Raw genomic sequence first — 12,221 nt, 5'->3', positions numbered from 1 at the left:
TTGAGAGAAGATGAGGAAAAGAGAAGAGAGACAGAATCAGCCAAGAGTCAGAGACGGACATCCTGATCCAAAATAACACCAAGATGCAGCAGATTCCCTCTGTTGTAAACAAAAATTGCCCTTTTCCCTCTCAGATAAATGGGACTTCCTCACGTTCCATTCAGGATTGGGACCCTCCCCTCTTTCTCCCAGACTAACCTCAGAATAAATACCTTCTCTGTGGGTTTTTAAATACTTCTTTTTGTTCCATTTTACTCAACATATTTTATTGTGTCCCTCCTGTCAATTCAGTCACCCTTCAAGAAGCAAAACAGCCCAGAAAATATTCCCTCAGCTCTTCTTTGCAGTGAAGGGGAAGAGAGATGGATGGGGGCAAGAGGAGAAAAATGGTCCTCCTTTGACTCTCTCTGTGTGAATTGCCCATTTGGCGCTTTCAGAGGCTTACATTGAAATCAGGGGGAAGAAATCAAATTAGGTAACCTAACAAATTCCCTTCCCTTGCGAACCTCCAGCATTGTTTTCTTACAACCATGATACTGTTAGGATATTTCCGTTCCACCTTAAAAGGGAGTAGGCTGTGAGTCACAGAGTCTGGGTATTTCCTGTTACAGGATGTTTATGTTTGCTATTGCTTTCGTTTTGTCTGTCTGTGCTTGAACGCTGAAGCAGACGGTCATGTCTTTTCTTTGTTCTGACCAACATTGAATAAACTGTAAATATGCTCTCCTGCTGTGCATCTTTTGCTGTGTGGAGTCTGCTGAAAGAGTGTGCACCAGCCTAGGAATGTGGCAATCTATTTCTAAGGCTTCGTGCCGCTAATTGCTGATACTGCGTGACTACGGGAGGTCGATGGATCGTCCGGCAGCCGGCTTGGGGGCTCAGATGGACGTTATCTCCCTGGCAGTATCCCAACAACAGGTTTCGGGCCCAGATTCACGGCACTTACAGGAGAGTAAGACTGCGACACTGCTGAGGTATGTGCAAAAGCAAAAGCACATGAGGCTTTTCTGTTCCGGCAGGGCGTAATTGGTCTGGAAGCTGCGCCAGAGAGTTCGTGATTTATGAGCTGCTGAGATAAGAAGTCTTTGAAAGCATAAATGGCTCAAGTGAATAGCTGAGATGGATCTTTTACAATCCTCAGAAGCTGCTCCGTGTCCACTAAAGCTAAATGGCCACAACTATCAGACCTGGGCAAGGTACTGTGAGGGCCAGATGAGAAAGCTTGGAGTGTGGAATACCATTTCTGAGGACCCCCCAGCCCCTGTGACAGATGAATGGACGGCACAGGACTCAAGAGCCATGGGGATAATTTTGCTCTCAGTAGCTCCTGAAGAGTTAATCACCCTGGCTGGCAAGGCCAGTGCCCGTGAGATGTGGGACGGGCTTAGAGCCTGTCATCTCCGACAAGAGGCTGGGTCTGTGTTGCTTTATTTCAGAAAGCTGCACAGGAAGCGTTTGGAGCCAGGGGAAGACCTTAGAGCCCACGTTTTGCATTTGCAGCATCTCAGACAGGAATTCGCTCAGAGAGGTTTCAATATGCCTGAGTCACTGTTTGCAATTCTCATCCTGGACTCCCTGGATGAAAGCTATCATGCCGTGGCAAGTCAGCTGGCGGCCCTCCCTGCGCAAGACCTCACTGCTACAAAGGTCTTGGTGACTTTGCAAAACGAATATGATAGGAGAAATGCAGCTGAGTCGGCTTGTGCGCTTCAGGGGGAGCAATGTGGGACAGCATTCCAACCTCCAGGGGGAGCCAAAGCGTTGGCAGCTGTGAAGTGCTGGAACTGTGGGAACCGAGGTCATACTCAGAGGTTTTGTCCAAAGACTGGAAATAAACAAAGGAAAAAGCCTGCAGATGGCCCGAAGCAGAAGGGGGGTGGAAAGCCAGGGAAAAACAAAGCTTTGTTTGCTGGCACTGTTTCACCAAAGGCTAAAGGCAAGTCTGATGGCCAGGAGCAGGGGGGCAAGCTGCAAAAGCCCACGCTGGTGGAAAACAAGGTTTTGCTTGCTGCAAAAGCTGCTCCAAAGGCCAGATTTGTTGTGGACTCAGGCGCCAGCCGCCATGTCTCAAAGGACCGCCATCTCTTCATCTCCTTCACACCTCAAGATGGAGAGATCCACCTGGCTGATGGAAGGACGTTGCAAATTGCAGGAGTAGGGATTGTGAAACTTGCAAGTCTGCACACTACCATCAGAGATGTGCTTTTTGTTCCAGGAGCTGCGGGCAATTTGCTCAGTGTCCCACAGCTGATTCTGCGTGGTTTTGAGGTTTCCTTCAAGAGGAACGCCTGTGTCATCAGGAAAGGCAAAGAGGACATTTTGCATGCAAAGTTTATAGATGGCTTATTCTGTATAACTTATGATGACAATGCTGTTGCTGTGTCTAATGCTGATTCTTGTTGTGTTGCACAAACTAACAAAGTTCTTCATGCAGGATGCATTCATGATGCACATCGAAGGTTTTGTCACATGTCTTGGCAGGCGCTGGCCAAAATGCCTGGGTTGGTTGAAGGTTTGAACATCAAACCCTGTAAATTTCACATGAAATGTGTATCTTGTGCAGAGAACAAGGTGAAGGTTGCTCCAAAAGGCAAGGAGTCTAGCAGGCAGGCTTCCAAACCCTACCAGCTAGTTCATGCAGACCTGGTTGGTCCTCTTGCGCCCTCTTTGGGAGGAGCAAGGTACTTCATGGTTCTAATCGATTCTTTTTCCAGGTACATTCATGTGTTTATGCTCGAGCAGAAATCGCAAGCGTTTCCTAGCTTCAAAGCATTCTGTGCTTGGTTGGAGAATGCTCACGGTAAACGTATCGGCTGTCTGTTTACTGATCGGGGCGGGGAGTTCACTTCTCAGCAGTTTGAAGCTTTCCTGACTGAGAAGGGAATCCAGCATGACATGTCAACGCCTAGATCGCCATGGATGAATGGGCTTGCGGAGCGAGCAAATCAAACGTTGCTGCAAGGAATGAAAACCATGTTGCATGATGCCAATCTCCCTGATAAGTTTTGGGGTGAGGCTCTATCGACGTTTACTTATTCCTTTAATCGCAGACTGTCATCACCTATTGGTTGTACTCCGTACGAGAAGATGTTTGGTAAGAAACCGAACGTCAAGCACATGAGAATCTTTGGTTCTGACATGTGGGTACACACCCCACAAAGCAACAAGCTTGGGAAGCGTGGGGCACATGGTTTGTTCATGGGGTACGAAAAAGGTGCATACAGGGTATGGATGACTGACTCTAAGTCCATTAAGTTCACAAGGAGTGTTGAGTACAATCCTGAGTGGGGGGGGGGAATGTGGGAATTTTCCAGAGTTACCCAGAGGAAGATGTAGGTGATGTGAAGAAAGCAGATCATGCTGAGAAAGCTGAGGAAACTGAGGAGGATGATGATGATGATGATGATGATGATCAGAGTTCGGATTCCAGTTCAGTGGGCAGCGCTGCTGCTGGTGTCAGTGACAGTGATGACACAGCAGACTACAAGAGCGCAAAGGCCTCAGTCAGACCATCTGATGCGTCTGACAATGAACTGGAAGAACCACTGTTCACCATTGGTCACTTTTCTCCTAAGAAGGAGGAGATGAGTCCAGAAGACTTGCGTCTGGTTCGCAGGTCTGAAAGGGCGACCAAAGGCAGACCTCCAAAGAGATTTGCTGATAATAATAATAAAAATAAAAATAAATTTTATTTATATCCCGCCCTCCCCAGCCGAAGCCGGGCTCAGGGCGGCTAACAACAATCAAATAATCAAACAGTAAAATAGTCATACAATCTAAAAATATTAGATTGTATGAGTTTGCTAAGATGGCTACTGCTGTTCTTAGTAGCTCAGAGAAGGTGTGGGAACCTTCAAGCTTCAAAGAGGTTCAGGAGTTAACCTCTAAAGATGCTGAGCCTTGGCTAAATGCCATGAAGGCTGGAGTTGATTCCTTGAACAGGAACCAAACTTGGGAACTGGTACCGGTAGTCCCAGGGATGAGACTGGTTGGCAGCAAATGGGTCTTCAAGGCCAAGACAGACCAGAATGGCAAGGTAGTCAGACACAAAGCCAGATTGGTTGCCAGAGGTTTTTCACAGGTACCAGGACAGGATTACCACGAGACCTACTCACCCACCGTCAAATATGAGAGCATTCGGCTGATGCTCAAGATCGCTGCGGAGGAGAAACTGCATGTTTCCCATCATGATATTAATACAGCTTTTTTGTACGGGATTTTGGGGGAGGAGCTGTACATGCTTCCACCTGACGGGATGCAGATACAGAAGGGAATGGTCTGTAAACTGCGGAAATCCTTATATGGTCTCAAGCAGAGTGCCAGGTGTTGGAACACAAAACTCACTGAGACGTTGCTTTCTCTAGGTTTTCACCAGGGCAAAGCTGATCCGTGTGTGTTTGTCAAGGAGGAGGGGCAAAACAAACTGTATTGTTTATGTTTTGTTGATGATCTTCTGATGTTTTGGAAGAATCAGGCTTTTTACCAAAGCACCCTAGCTCAACTGAAGGAGCACTTTGATATGAAGGATCTTGGTGAGGTATCCAACTATCTTTCTCTGCAGGTGGAGAGGGACCAAGCAGGTAATTTTCTGGTACACCAAACACAGAAAATTGCTGATGTATTAACCAGGTTGAATTTGGTTGATGCAAACCCAGCAGACACACCGATGGTGACAGGTTACCAGGTAGATAGTACTGCTGAAGCGTTTTCTGACACAACGCTGTACAGATGCATCCTAGGCAAGTTGAATTTCATTGCTAGATGCTCAAGACCTGACATTGCTGTAAGCACTAACCTGCTTAGCAGACATGCTAACAATCCTACTGTTCAGGATTGGAAAGCTCTGAAGCGCATAGCCCGCTATTTGAAAGGGACTATGCACTACAGGCTGAGGTTCACCAGTCAGAAGACTGGAGGTCTTGAAATCTTTGCAGATGCAAGTTTTGGAAGTGACACCACGGATGGTACAAGCACTTCTGGAGTATGCTACATGTACAACCACTGCCTGTTTGACTGGTTGTGCAAGAAGCAGACGACAGTGAGCCTAAGTTCCTGTGAAGCAGAACTCAATGCTCTGTCATTTTCACTCATGGATTGTGAATGGTTGATGCAACTGTTTAAGGACATCGGGGTTTCTGTGAAATGTCCTATACAAGTGTATCAAGACAATAGATCTTGTTTGGCTTTGCTGAACTCGGAGAGTTGCAAGCAGAGAACCAAGTACTTGCAGATTAAGCTACATCGTGCAAGAGAGTGTATTCAAAAGGGACTGATTCGGGTGTCCTACATGGCAGGAAATGAAATTCCTGCTGATCTGTTGTCTAAGGTTGTTAACAGAGAACAACTTAAGGTTTACGTACAGAGGTTGCAATTGGGTTGAACCACAGGTACTACAGGTTACACGGAAAGGGGGAGGATGTTAGGATATTTCCGTTCCACCTTAAAAGGGAGCAGGCTGTGAGTCACAGAGTCTGTGTATTTCCTGTTACAGAATGTTTATGTTTGCTATTGCTTTCGTTTTGTCTGTCTGTGCTTGAACGCTGAAGCAGATGGTCATGTCTTTTCTTTGTTCTGACCAACGTTGAATAAACTGTAAATATGCTCTCCTGCTGTGCATCTTTTGCTGTGTGGAGTCTGCTGAAAGAGTGTGCACCAGCCTAGGAATGTGGCAATCTATTTCTAAGGCTTCGTGCCGCTAATTGCTGATACTGCGTGACTACGGGAGGTCGATGGATCGTCCGGCAGCCGGCTTGGGGGCTCAGATGGACGTTATCTCCCTGGCAGTATCCCAACAGATACCACATGCATTTATTGTCCTAAAGGAGGCTAAAGTCTATCTGACTAAGAGTTAAAAGATTTTGACCTTGGCAACAGTGATCCTAAAGTTTCTTTATTGTCCTGAAAATGCACCTGCATTTTTATATCTAAGCATTTTGAAACTAGCTGTGCAGAGACTGAATCCAGCACTTTATAGCACATCAAGGACAATTTTTAAATATAATTGTTTTAATTGGTAAACAATGAAAATAAGATTGTTTTATGTTATTGCTTTCCACCCTATGTTTTTAGCTGTTCTTATTTTTTTCCATAAGTCAGGGGAAAAGGCGGGATATAAAATAATAATAATAATAATAATAATAATAATAATGAAAAACAAATATATAATTTTGCTGTGTTTATAGTATATTTGCCTGCAAGATGGAGTGGAGTCCCACCAAAAATGGTCCTTTCTATAGCAACCCTAAGCTCTGCACAGGCATAGAACCCAAAGGTGTGACTGCAAGGAAATCACAAAGAGGAACTCAATACATTCTTATTTTATTTTGGAGAGTGTTTCCTATGTAATTTGAGATCCTGCTAATGGTTGATTTTAATCATGGTAATGTAGACATGATTTAAATTCTGTTAACTCATTTGTATTAATAGCTTATTTGTATTTTAAATTTCTTCCTTATATATGTTGTATTCCAGTAGAATAGCAATCAAGTAACAGTCAGGTGTCAAGTAACAGAGAAACATATGCTGTTGGGAGGGAAATGAAGAAAAGAGAGGCAGAATCAGTCAAGAGATGGAATGGGGCATCCAGATGCAAGAAACACCCCAGGAACCAGATTCCCTCTTAGATAAAAGGGGCTTCATTGCATTGCATTCAGGACTGAGTCTTCCATTGAAATCTGGGGAGGGTAGCAAATGAGACAAGCTAACAGATTTAATTCCCTTGTGAGCCCCCAGTGTTGGTTTTTTTTACAACCACAATACCACTACACACACATTTGCAGGCTAAAGGCTATTTGACTAAGATTTATAAAATGTTGACTCTGGCAGCAGTGATCTTAAAGCTCCTTGATTGTCCTGAAAACATACTAGCATCTTTATATTTAAGCATTTTGAAGCAAGCTTGTACTTTTAGCACATCAAGAACATGTTGGCTGTAGTGGGAGCATACTCGTTAAGATTGTCATATTTAAAATAGTAACTACCTTTACCCACAATGTTGTTGTGGGTTCCCCCCCCCCCGCTAAGTGGTTGAGGTTTTCTAAGGAAATATTCAGGAGAGGGGCAGGGGCAAAGGAAGGTGTTGTGACACCCAGAGCACATGTGCGTACGATGTATGGCACATACGTAGCGACGCCGCACATACGCTGTATAGCGGTTTGCCACCAGTGCCACTCTAGCGCCATATGGATGGTGCTGGGATCCCTCCATTGCCGCTGCAGGTTGTAGCAGCGCCAGAGGGATCCCGGCACCGTCCGTACGGTGTTGGAGTAGCACTGGTGGCAAACTGCTATACAGAGTATGTGCGGCATCGCTATGTACTGCGCATGTTTGCAATGACACACATGCGCTGTACTTAGCAGTTTGCTGCCGGCGCCAGGATCCTCAGCTCGCAGCTGCAGCCACGAACGGAGGATCCTCCAAATCTAATGCACACCTCAATTTTCAATACCTTGAAACCAAAAAAAGTATTTGCGGGTGAATGTAAATCTGCAATCAAATGTAATGGGCACTCTAATTTTTGCAATGTAATTTGACCATAACTGTGGACATTACAGATAGGTAGCCGTGTTGGTCTGCCATAGTCAAAACAAAAAAAATTCCTTCCAGTAGCACCTTAAAGACCAACTAAGTTAGTTCTTGGTATGAGCTTTCGTGTGCATGCACACTTCTTCAGATACCTGAAGTATCTGAAGAACTGGAAGGAATTTTTGTTGTTGTGGACATTACATTCAAATAAATACGGTGTTTTGGGTGTGTGGACTACTCATTTAATTAAAACAGAGCAAAAGTGCCAATTAACAGTCCAATCATGTTTAATGTGGAGAAGATCAAAGAATCAAGTAAAAGCAAAGGGGGAAGGAGAGGAATTAGGTTGCAAACACACTAACCCACTTGGAGCACAAATTTTCCCCGCCTCAATCCAAAATATTATATGCAGGTACTACTTCTCCCTCTCTTAGAATAACACAAAGGACAGGACAGATCACAATCCCATTGAAATACCAGTCCCAAACCCCACCTTGAATTTGGTCCTTCACCCAAAATTTACCTTTCTGAAGCAGTCCGGATAACAGAGCATCTGAAAAAGCAAAGTAATATAACGTTTGAGAAATAGACTTTTATAATTTTGCAACAAAATTTTCACTTCATAAGATATTTTGGACTAATAAAATCCCTGCAGCCATTTCTCATTACCTTTTATTTTTTCCATCCCAACATATAGAATAGGATTAGCAGCCCTGAATTTTGAGATCTCCCTCTTCAATTCTAGTGAGAAAGTCAGTGGATTTTCAGATGTCCCGCTTCGCTCACACCTGATGGGAAAAAGACATGTTAACCCATTTCAAATCCAGAATTTCTGAGGGCAGCAAAAGAAAGGAATTGAGAGGAGCAAAGAAACTGTATAAAGCCAAGAGGGAGAGACAGAGGAATGGAGTCACAGAGGGGAGAAGATTCCTCCTTACTGGGGACTCCAAATCCAGACAACTGAGGGCCAAAGGAGCAGCCCTTTGTCTGAATCTCTTCATTTACATCTACTCAAATGGAGAAATAAAATAAAATCAAGTGATTCCATCCTGCTCAGAGTTTTTCCATTTCAGCTGCATTGCCTACAACAGGCAAGAAAGATGTGGAGGAGTTAAAGATGGTTGCTGTTGTTGACAAAAGTGAAATATTCCTTCTATCCTGGCCTGCTCTGGTCCATGGGGTCACGAAGAGTCGGACACAACTATTTTTTTTAAAAAAATATATTTATTGAAATTTTCCGCTTTAATACCTTAAAAAGTAAAAAAAGAAAACAAAAAAAATTAAAAACACATACAGTTTGCAATCCTTATTTTCCTGTAACATATTTCCCTGACTTCCCCACACCTCCCCTTCTTATATTCCAATTCAAATTTGTTAGTTCAACAAGTTCTTATCCCAATTTTTAACCTTTTTATATTTAGTTCATTTTAAAAAAACCAATTTTACCTTATAAACATCAATGTTTGTACATCAGTTCTCAATCTTAAAACGTTTTTCTAAAGTCGACCCAAATTCCCTTCCACGAATTCCCCAATTTTCATACCAATAACATGACAAAAATAAAAAAGAGAAAACATATTATAATTATGCACCCTTTGGATTCCCAAACCCCACCCCTCCCCTTTCCCGGTTTCAATCCCCAACATATGTCCATCAGTCCACTGTCAGCCTGGAGACCTCACGTCCGAGGCTCTTAATTCTCTCTCAATTCCTCTCTGCCGGTTTTTTTGATAGTCCTTAGTATTAAGCACTAGATCTCGGAGAAGCTCTGGCCCTATATGGTCCATGTTTCTTCCAGCCAGACCTCCATACTTAAAAGTGGAGCCCAAATCTTGTTTCTTGCTCCTTTCAAATCCAAATGTCCCCAAAGCTCCAACTTCCACCTTAATCAATTTTGTAATCCTTGGGTCTTCAGATCTCCACTTAATGAGATCTCTCCATTCTTCAATCTCCAATTCAAACCAGATTTTCGTCATCAAGTTCTTATTTTCCTTTATAGCCATCATATCAGGCCTCTGGCTCTCCTTTGTCATCTGCGACATTACGTCTCCTCCTTCCTTTTCCTCAGAAACAACATATATCTCTTTCTCCACACTCTCAAAGCTCTCAAGTTTCTCCTCTTGTCCAGCTGCATGAACTTCCTGAATCAAGTCCTTATCAAATTCAATGAGTTTGTTTACTGTTAAGTCCAGAGTTGTAACATTAGTAGCCAAAACATCAATTTGGCCTTGTAACTTTCCCAAGAGAAGAAAAACTCTGTCCAGTTTAGCTTGAATTTCCCCTCCTTCAGCCATTGTTGTAATGTCCAAAACCCCCTCTAGAGGGATTTTGGTTACTTAGTATTCCTTCCAGTTCAAATCCAAAAATCAAGTTAGTTTGTATCAGTCCTTCCTTGTTTTCAACAAATTGTAACAAAATTGTAACAGATATAACCAGCAGAAGCAGCAGAAACAAAGTTCTCTTTTCCCGTCTTGACAGCTAATTTGACAGCTGTCAAACTCTTTAGTACCTCTTCAACAGGCTCTCTGATGGATCACTCCCGGGTCCAGGGGGGTGGCACTTCAGCTCCCAAAATTAACTCTTATCCTCCAGTAAGATTACTTATACTGCCAAATCATGAAATTAATGTCTTTTACCCAATAAAAGGAAGAAAGTTCTCTCGACCTTAGTTAGCTGGTCCTTGCTTTAGATTATTTATAAGACGGGGAGACGGACTTCCTGTTTGCGCCTTCCCCGATCGAGCCTAATTAAAAAAAAATTTTTCCTTTACAAGTCCAATTTCCATAGTACTCACGGGTTGTAACTTTAGAGTCCAATTGTTCACAAGAAGAAGTCAGCGCTCTCCGACCATGGCATGCGGCTTCACTCCGTAGGAGAAGCAGTCGACTCTCAGCACCGCGCCGCTCACCCCGTCCCCCGTTCCGAAGCCTTTAAAAAGGCTCCTTCGCAGGTCGGGGGGCGCAAATGGTGCCCGCCGAGTCACCAGGTTCACAGGCTCACCGCCTGTGATTTTTGAGGGTCCCCGCAGCGGCAAGACCCAAATCCTACGAAGCCGATTCCCTCCGGAGCTCGGAGGAAATCCGCCATTAGCTGATGGCGCTAACCCGGAAGTCGGACACAACTAAACGACTAAACAACAACATCCTCTTATCATGAGCCCAAGTGACACCTTGAAGTTACATACTGCAGTTGGGATATGTTCAGGAGTGTGGCAAACACCCCAACTCCTGCTCCCCGTTTTTAGCCCCACTGGTGACAGGTAACAGTGTGGGACTCTGGGGAATAGTCCCACAGATGGTGCATGGGACAGGTGTTTGTGTGGGACTGAGTGGGGCAGCCATCACGGAGTTTGCTGATCGTGTGGCAAACCTAGATACTGTGAAGTATTGTCATTATCATTAGTATTCATTTCATTTCTATTCCACTTAATAATCTTCATATTATATTCTTTCCCAGTGATATTAATGGAGATGAGCAGGATCCCCTTACCTCTGCAAAGTTCTTCTAATATCCTAGAAGGGAAAAGATGAAACTCAGAATGGAATTCAGTGCCTACCACAGGCCCTGTAATGAAGACCCATCAGCCCCTGCAATGGATGCCCTCTGGGGTGAATCTGCCTAGCATATGCCAAAGTTCTGGATAGGTATGGATGCATCTAACAATTCTGGTTTCTCTCCATTATTTTCCAATCTTCAGTTCTTTTTTATTTTAAATGTTCTGATGAAAATCAATGAGATCTCCTCTGTCTTTCCTAGGTATCCCTAGTATCTCGGCCAGTGGGGAATTTATGGATAACTGTTCCCAATGAAAGAGTTCCTTTTTCTGAGATATCCTTAACTTTAACAAAGTTAGCTAAGCAGCTTCACACTACTTAGCTAAATCAGGTACTGCCAATCCTCTCTTCTGTGGGACAGTTTGCATAGTTACATTATCCATTCTGGGACACTTACTTTGCCAAATAAAATTATCCATACTTTTCTGTCAGCTTTTCAATTCCCTCAAGTCAACCAAGAGAGGAAGAGTAAGCAACAAAACCAAAAACCTTGGCAGTTTTGTCATGCTTATTGCACTGATCTTTGCTTGTCATAGAATCATAGAACTGTAGTGTTGGAAGGGATTCCAAGGATCATCTAACCAAGATGATTTTAATTTACTCCAGCTTTCCATATCAGGTTTCTGATGCAGCCCTTGGCTAGTGCTTCCCCCTAACACTGCCATTCCGTGAGGGGGCCAGGGGCGTGGTGGCAAGACCCCTGGCACCAGGCAGGGCGGGGTCCATGCAAGGGGGCGTCTGGCTCCCACCCTCTCAAAATCATGTGCCTAGGGCTAGGACCCCCCCTTGCCCTGCCTTGGTACACTCCTGCTCAGAGATACAAGCCCCAACTCTGTGCCCCATTTGAGATTAGTCCAATCTACCTGACCTCCTTCTCCGTCCCTCCCCCTTTGCTCCAACATGGTCCACGCTGTAAAGCTCAGTGTCTGAGAATATCCCCTTTTTCTCCTACGGAGCTTTCCCTGTCAAAACCTGCTCTTTAAAGCTGAATTGGGCCAAACAGCAATGCACAGAAAACCCAATTTGTCATTAGTTGTGCTTCAGCTTTAAAGAGGAATTTGGGTGGGGGGGAACGACTGGGGGGAAGAAAGCTTGGGTAGGAACCTGGAAAGCACTGACCTGTGCCTGGAAAGAGTGCAGCAA

General features: G+C 44.2%; 1 protein-coding gene and 1 long non-coding RNA gene across 2 annotated transcripts in view; one reads left to right on the top strand and one right to left on the bottom strand.

The window, feature by feature from the left end:
* The window catches only part of LOC308465302 (uncharacterized protein), a 51,365-nt gene that overhangs the window by 35,855 nt on the left and 3,289 nt on the right, over positions 1-12,221 (bottom strand). The window contains exons 5-7 of the mRNA XM_080985146.1: positions 11,014-11,036; positions 8,194-8,312; positions 8,018-8,077 (exon numbers count right to left, since the gene is read on the bottom strand). Coding sequence (XP_080841272.1) covers positions 8,018-8,077; positions 8,194-8,312; positions 11,014-11,036 — 202 coding nt within the window. The remainder of the gene's footprint in view (positions 1-8,017; positions 8,078-8,193; positions 8,313-11,013; positions 11,037-12,221) is intronic.
* LOC308470242 lies at positions 474-7,677 on the top strand. The gene is made up of 2 exons (XR_013982295.1): positions 474-538; positions 5,796-7,677. It is a non-coding gene; the product is annotated as an uncharacterized lncRNA (long non-coding RNA).

Source organism: Podarcis pityusensis, assembly GCF_964106645.2.
Source record: "Podarcis pityusensis genome assembly, chromosome: 2".
Classification (NCBI taxonomy): Eukaryota; Metazoa; Chordata; class Lepidosauria; order Squamata; family Lacertidae; genus Podarcis; species Podarcis pityusensis.
This window is presented reverse-complemented; position numbering and strand designations above follow the sequence as displayed.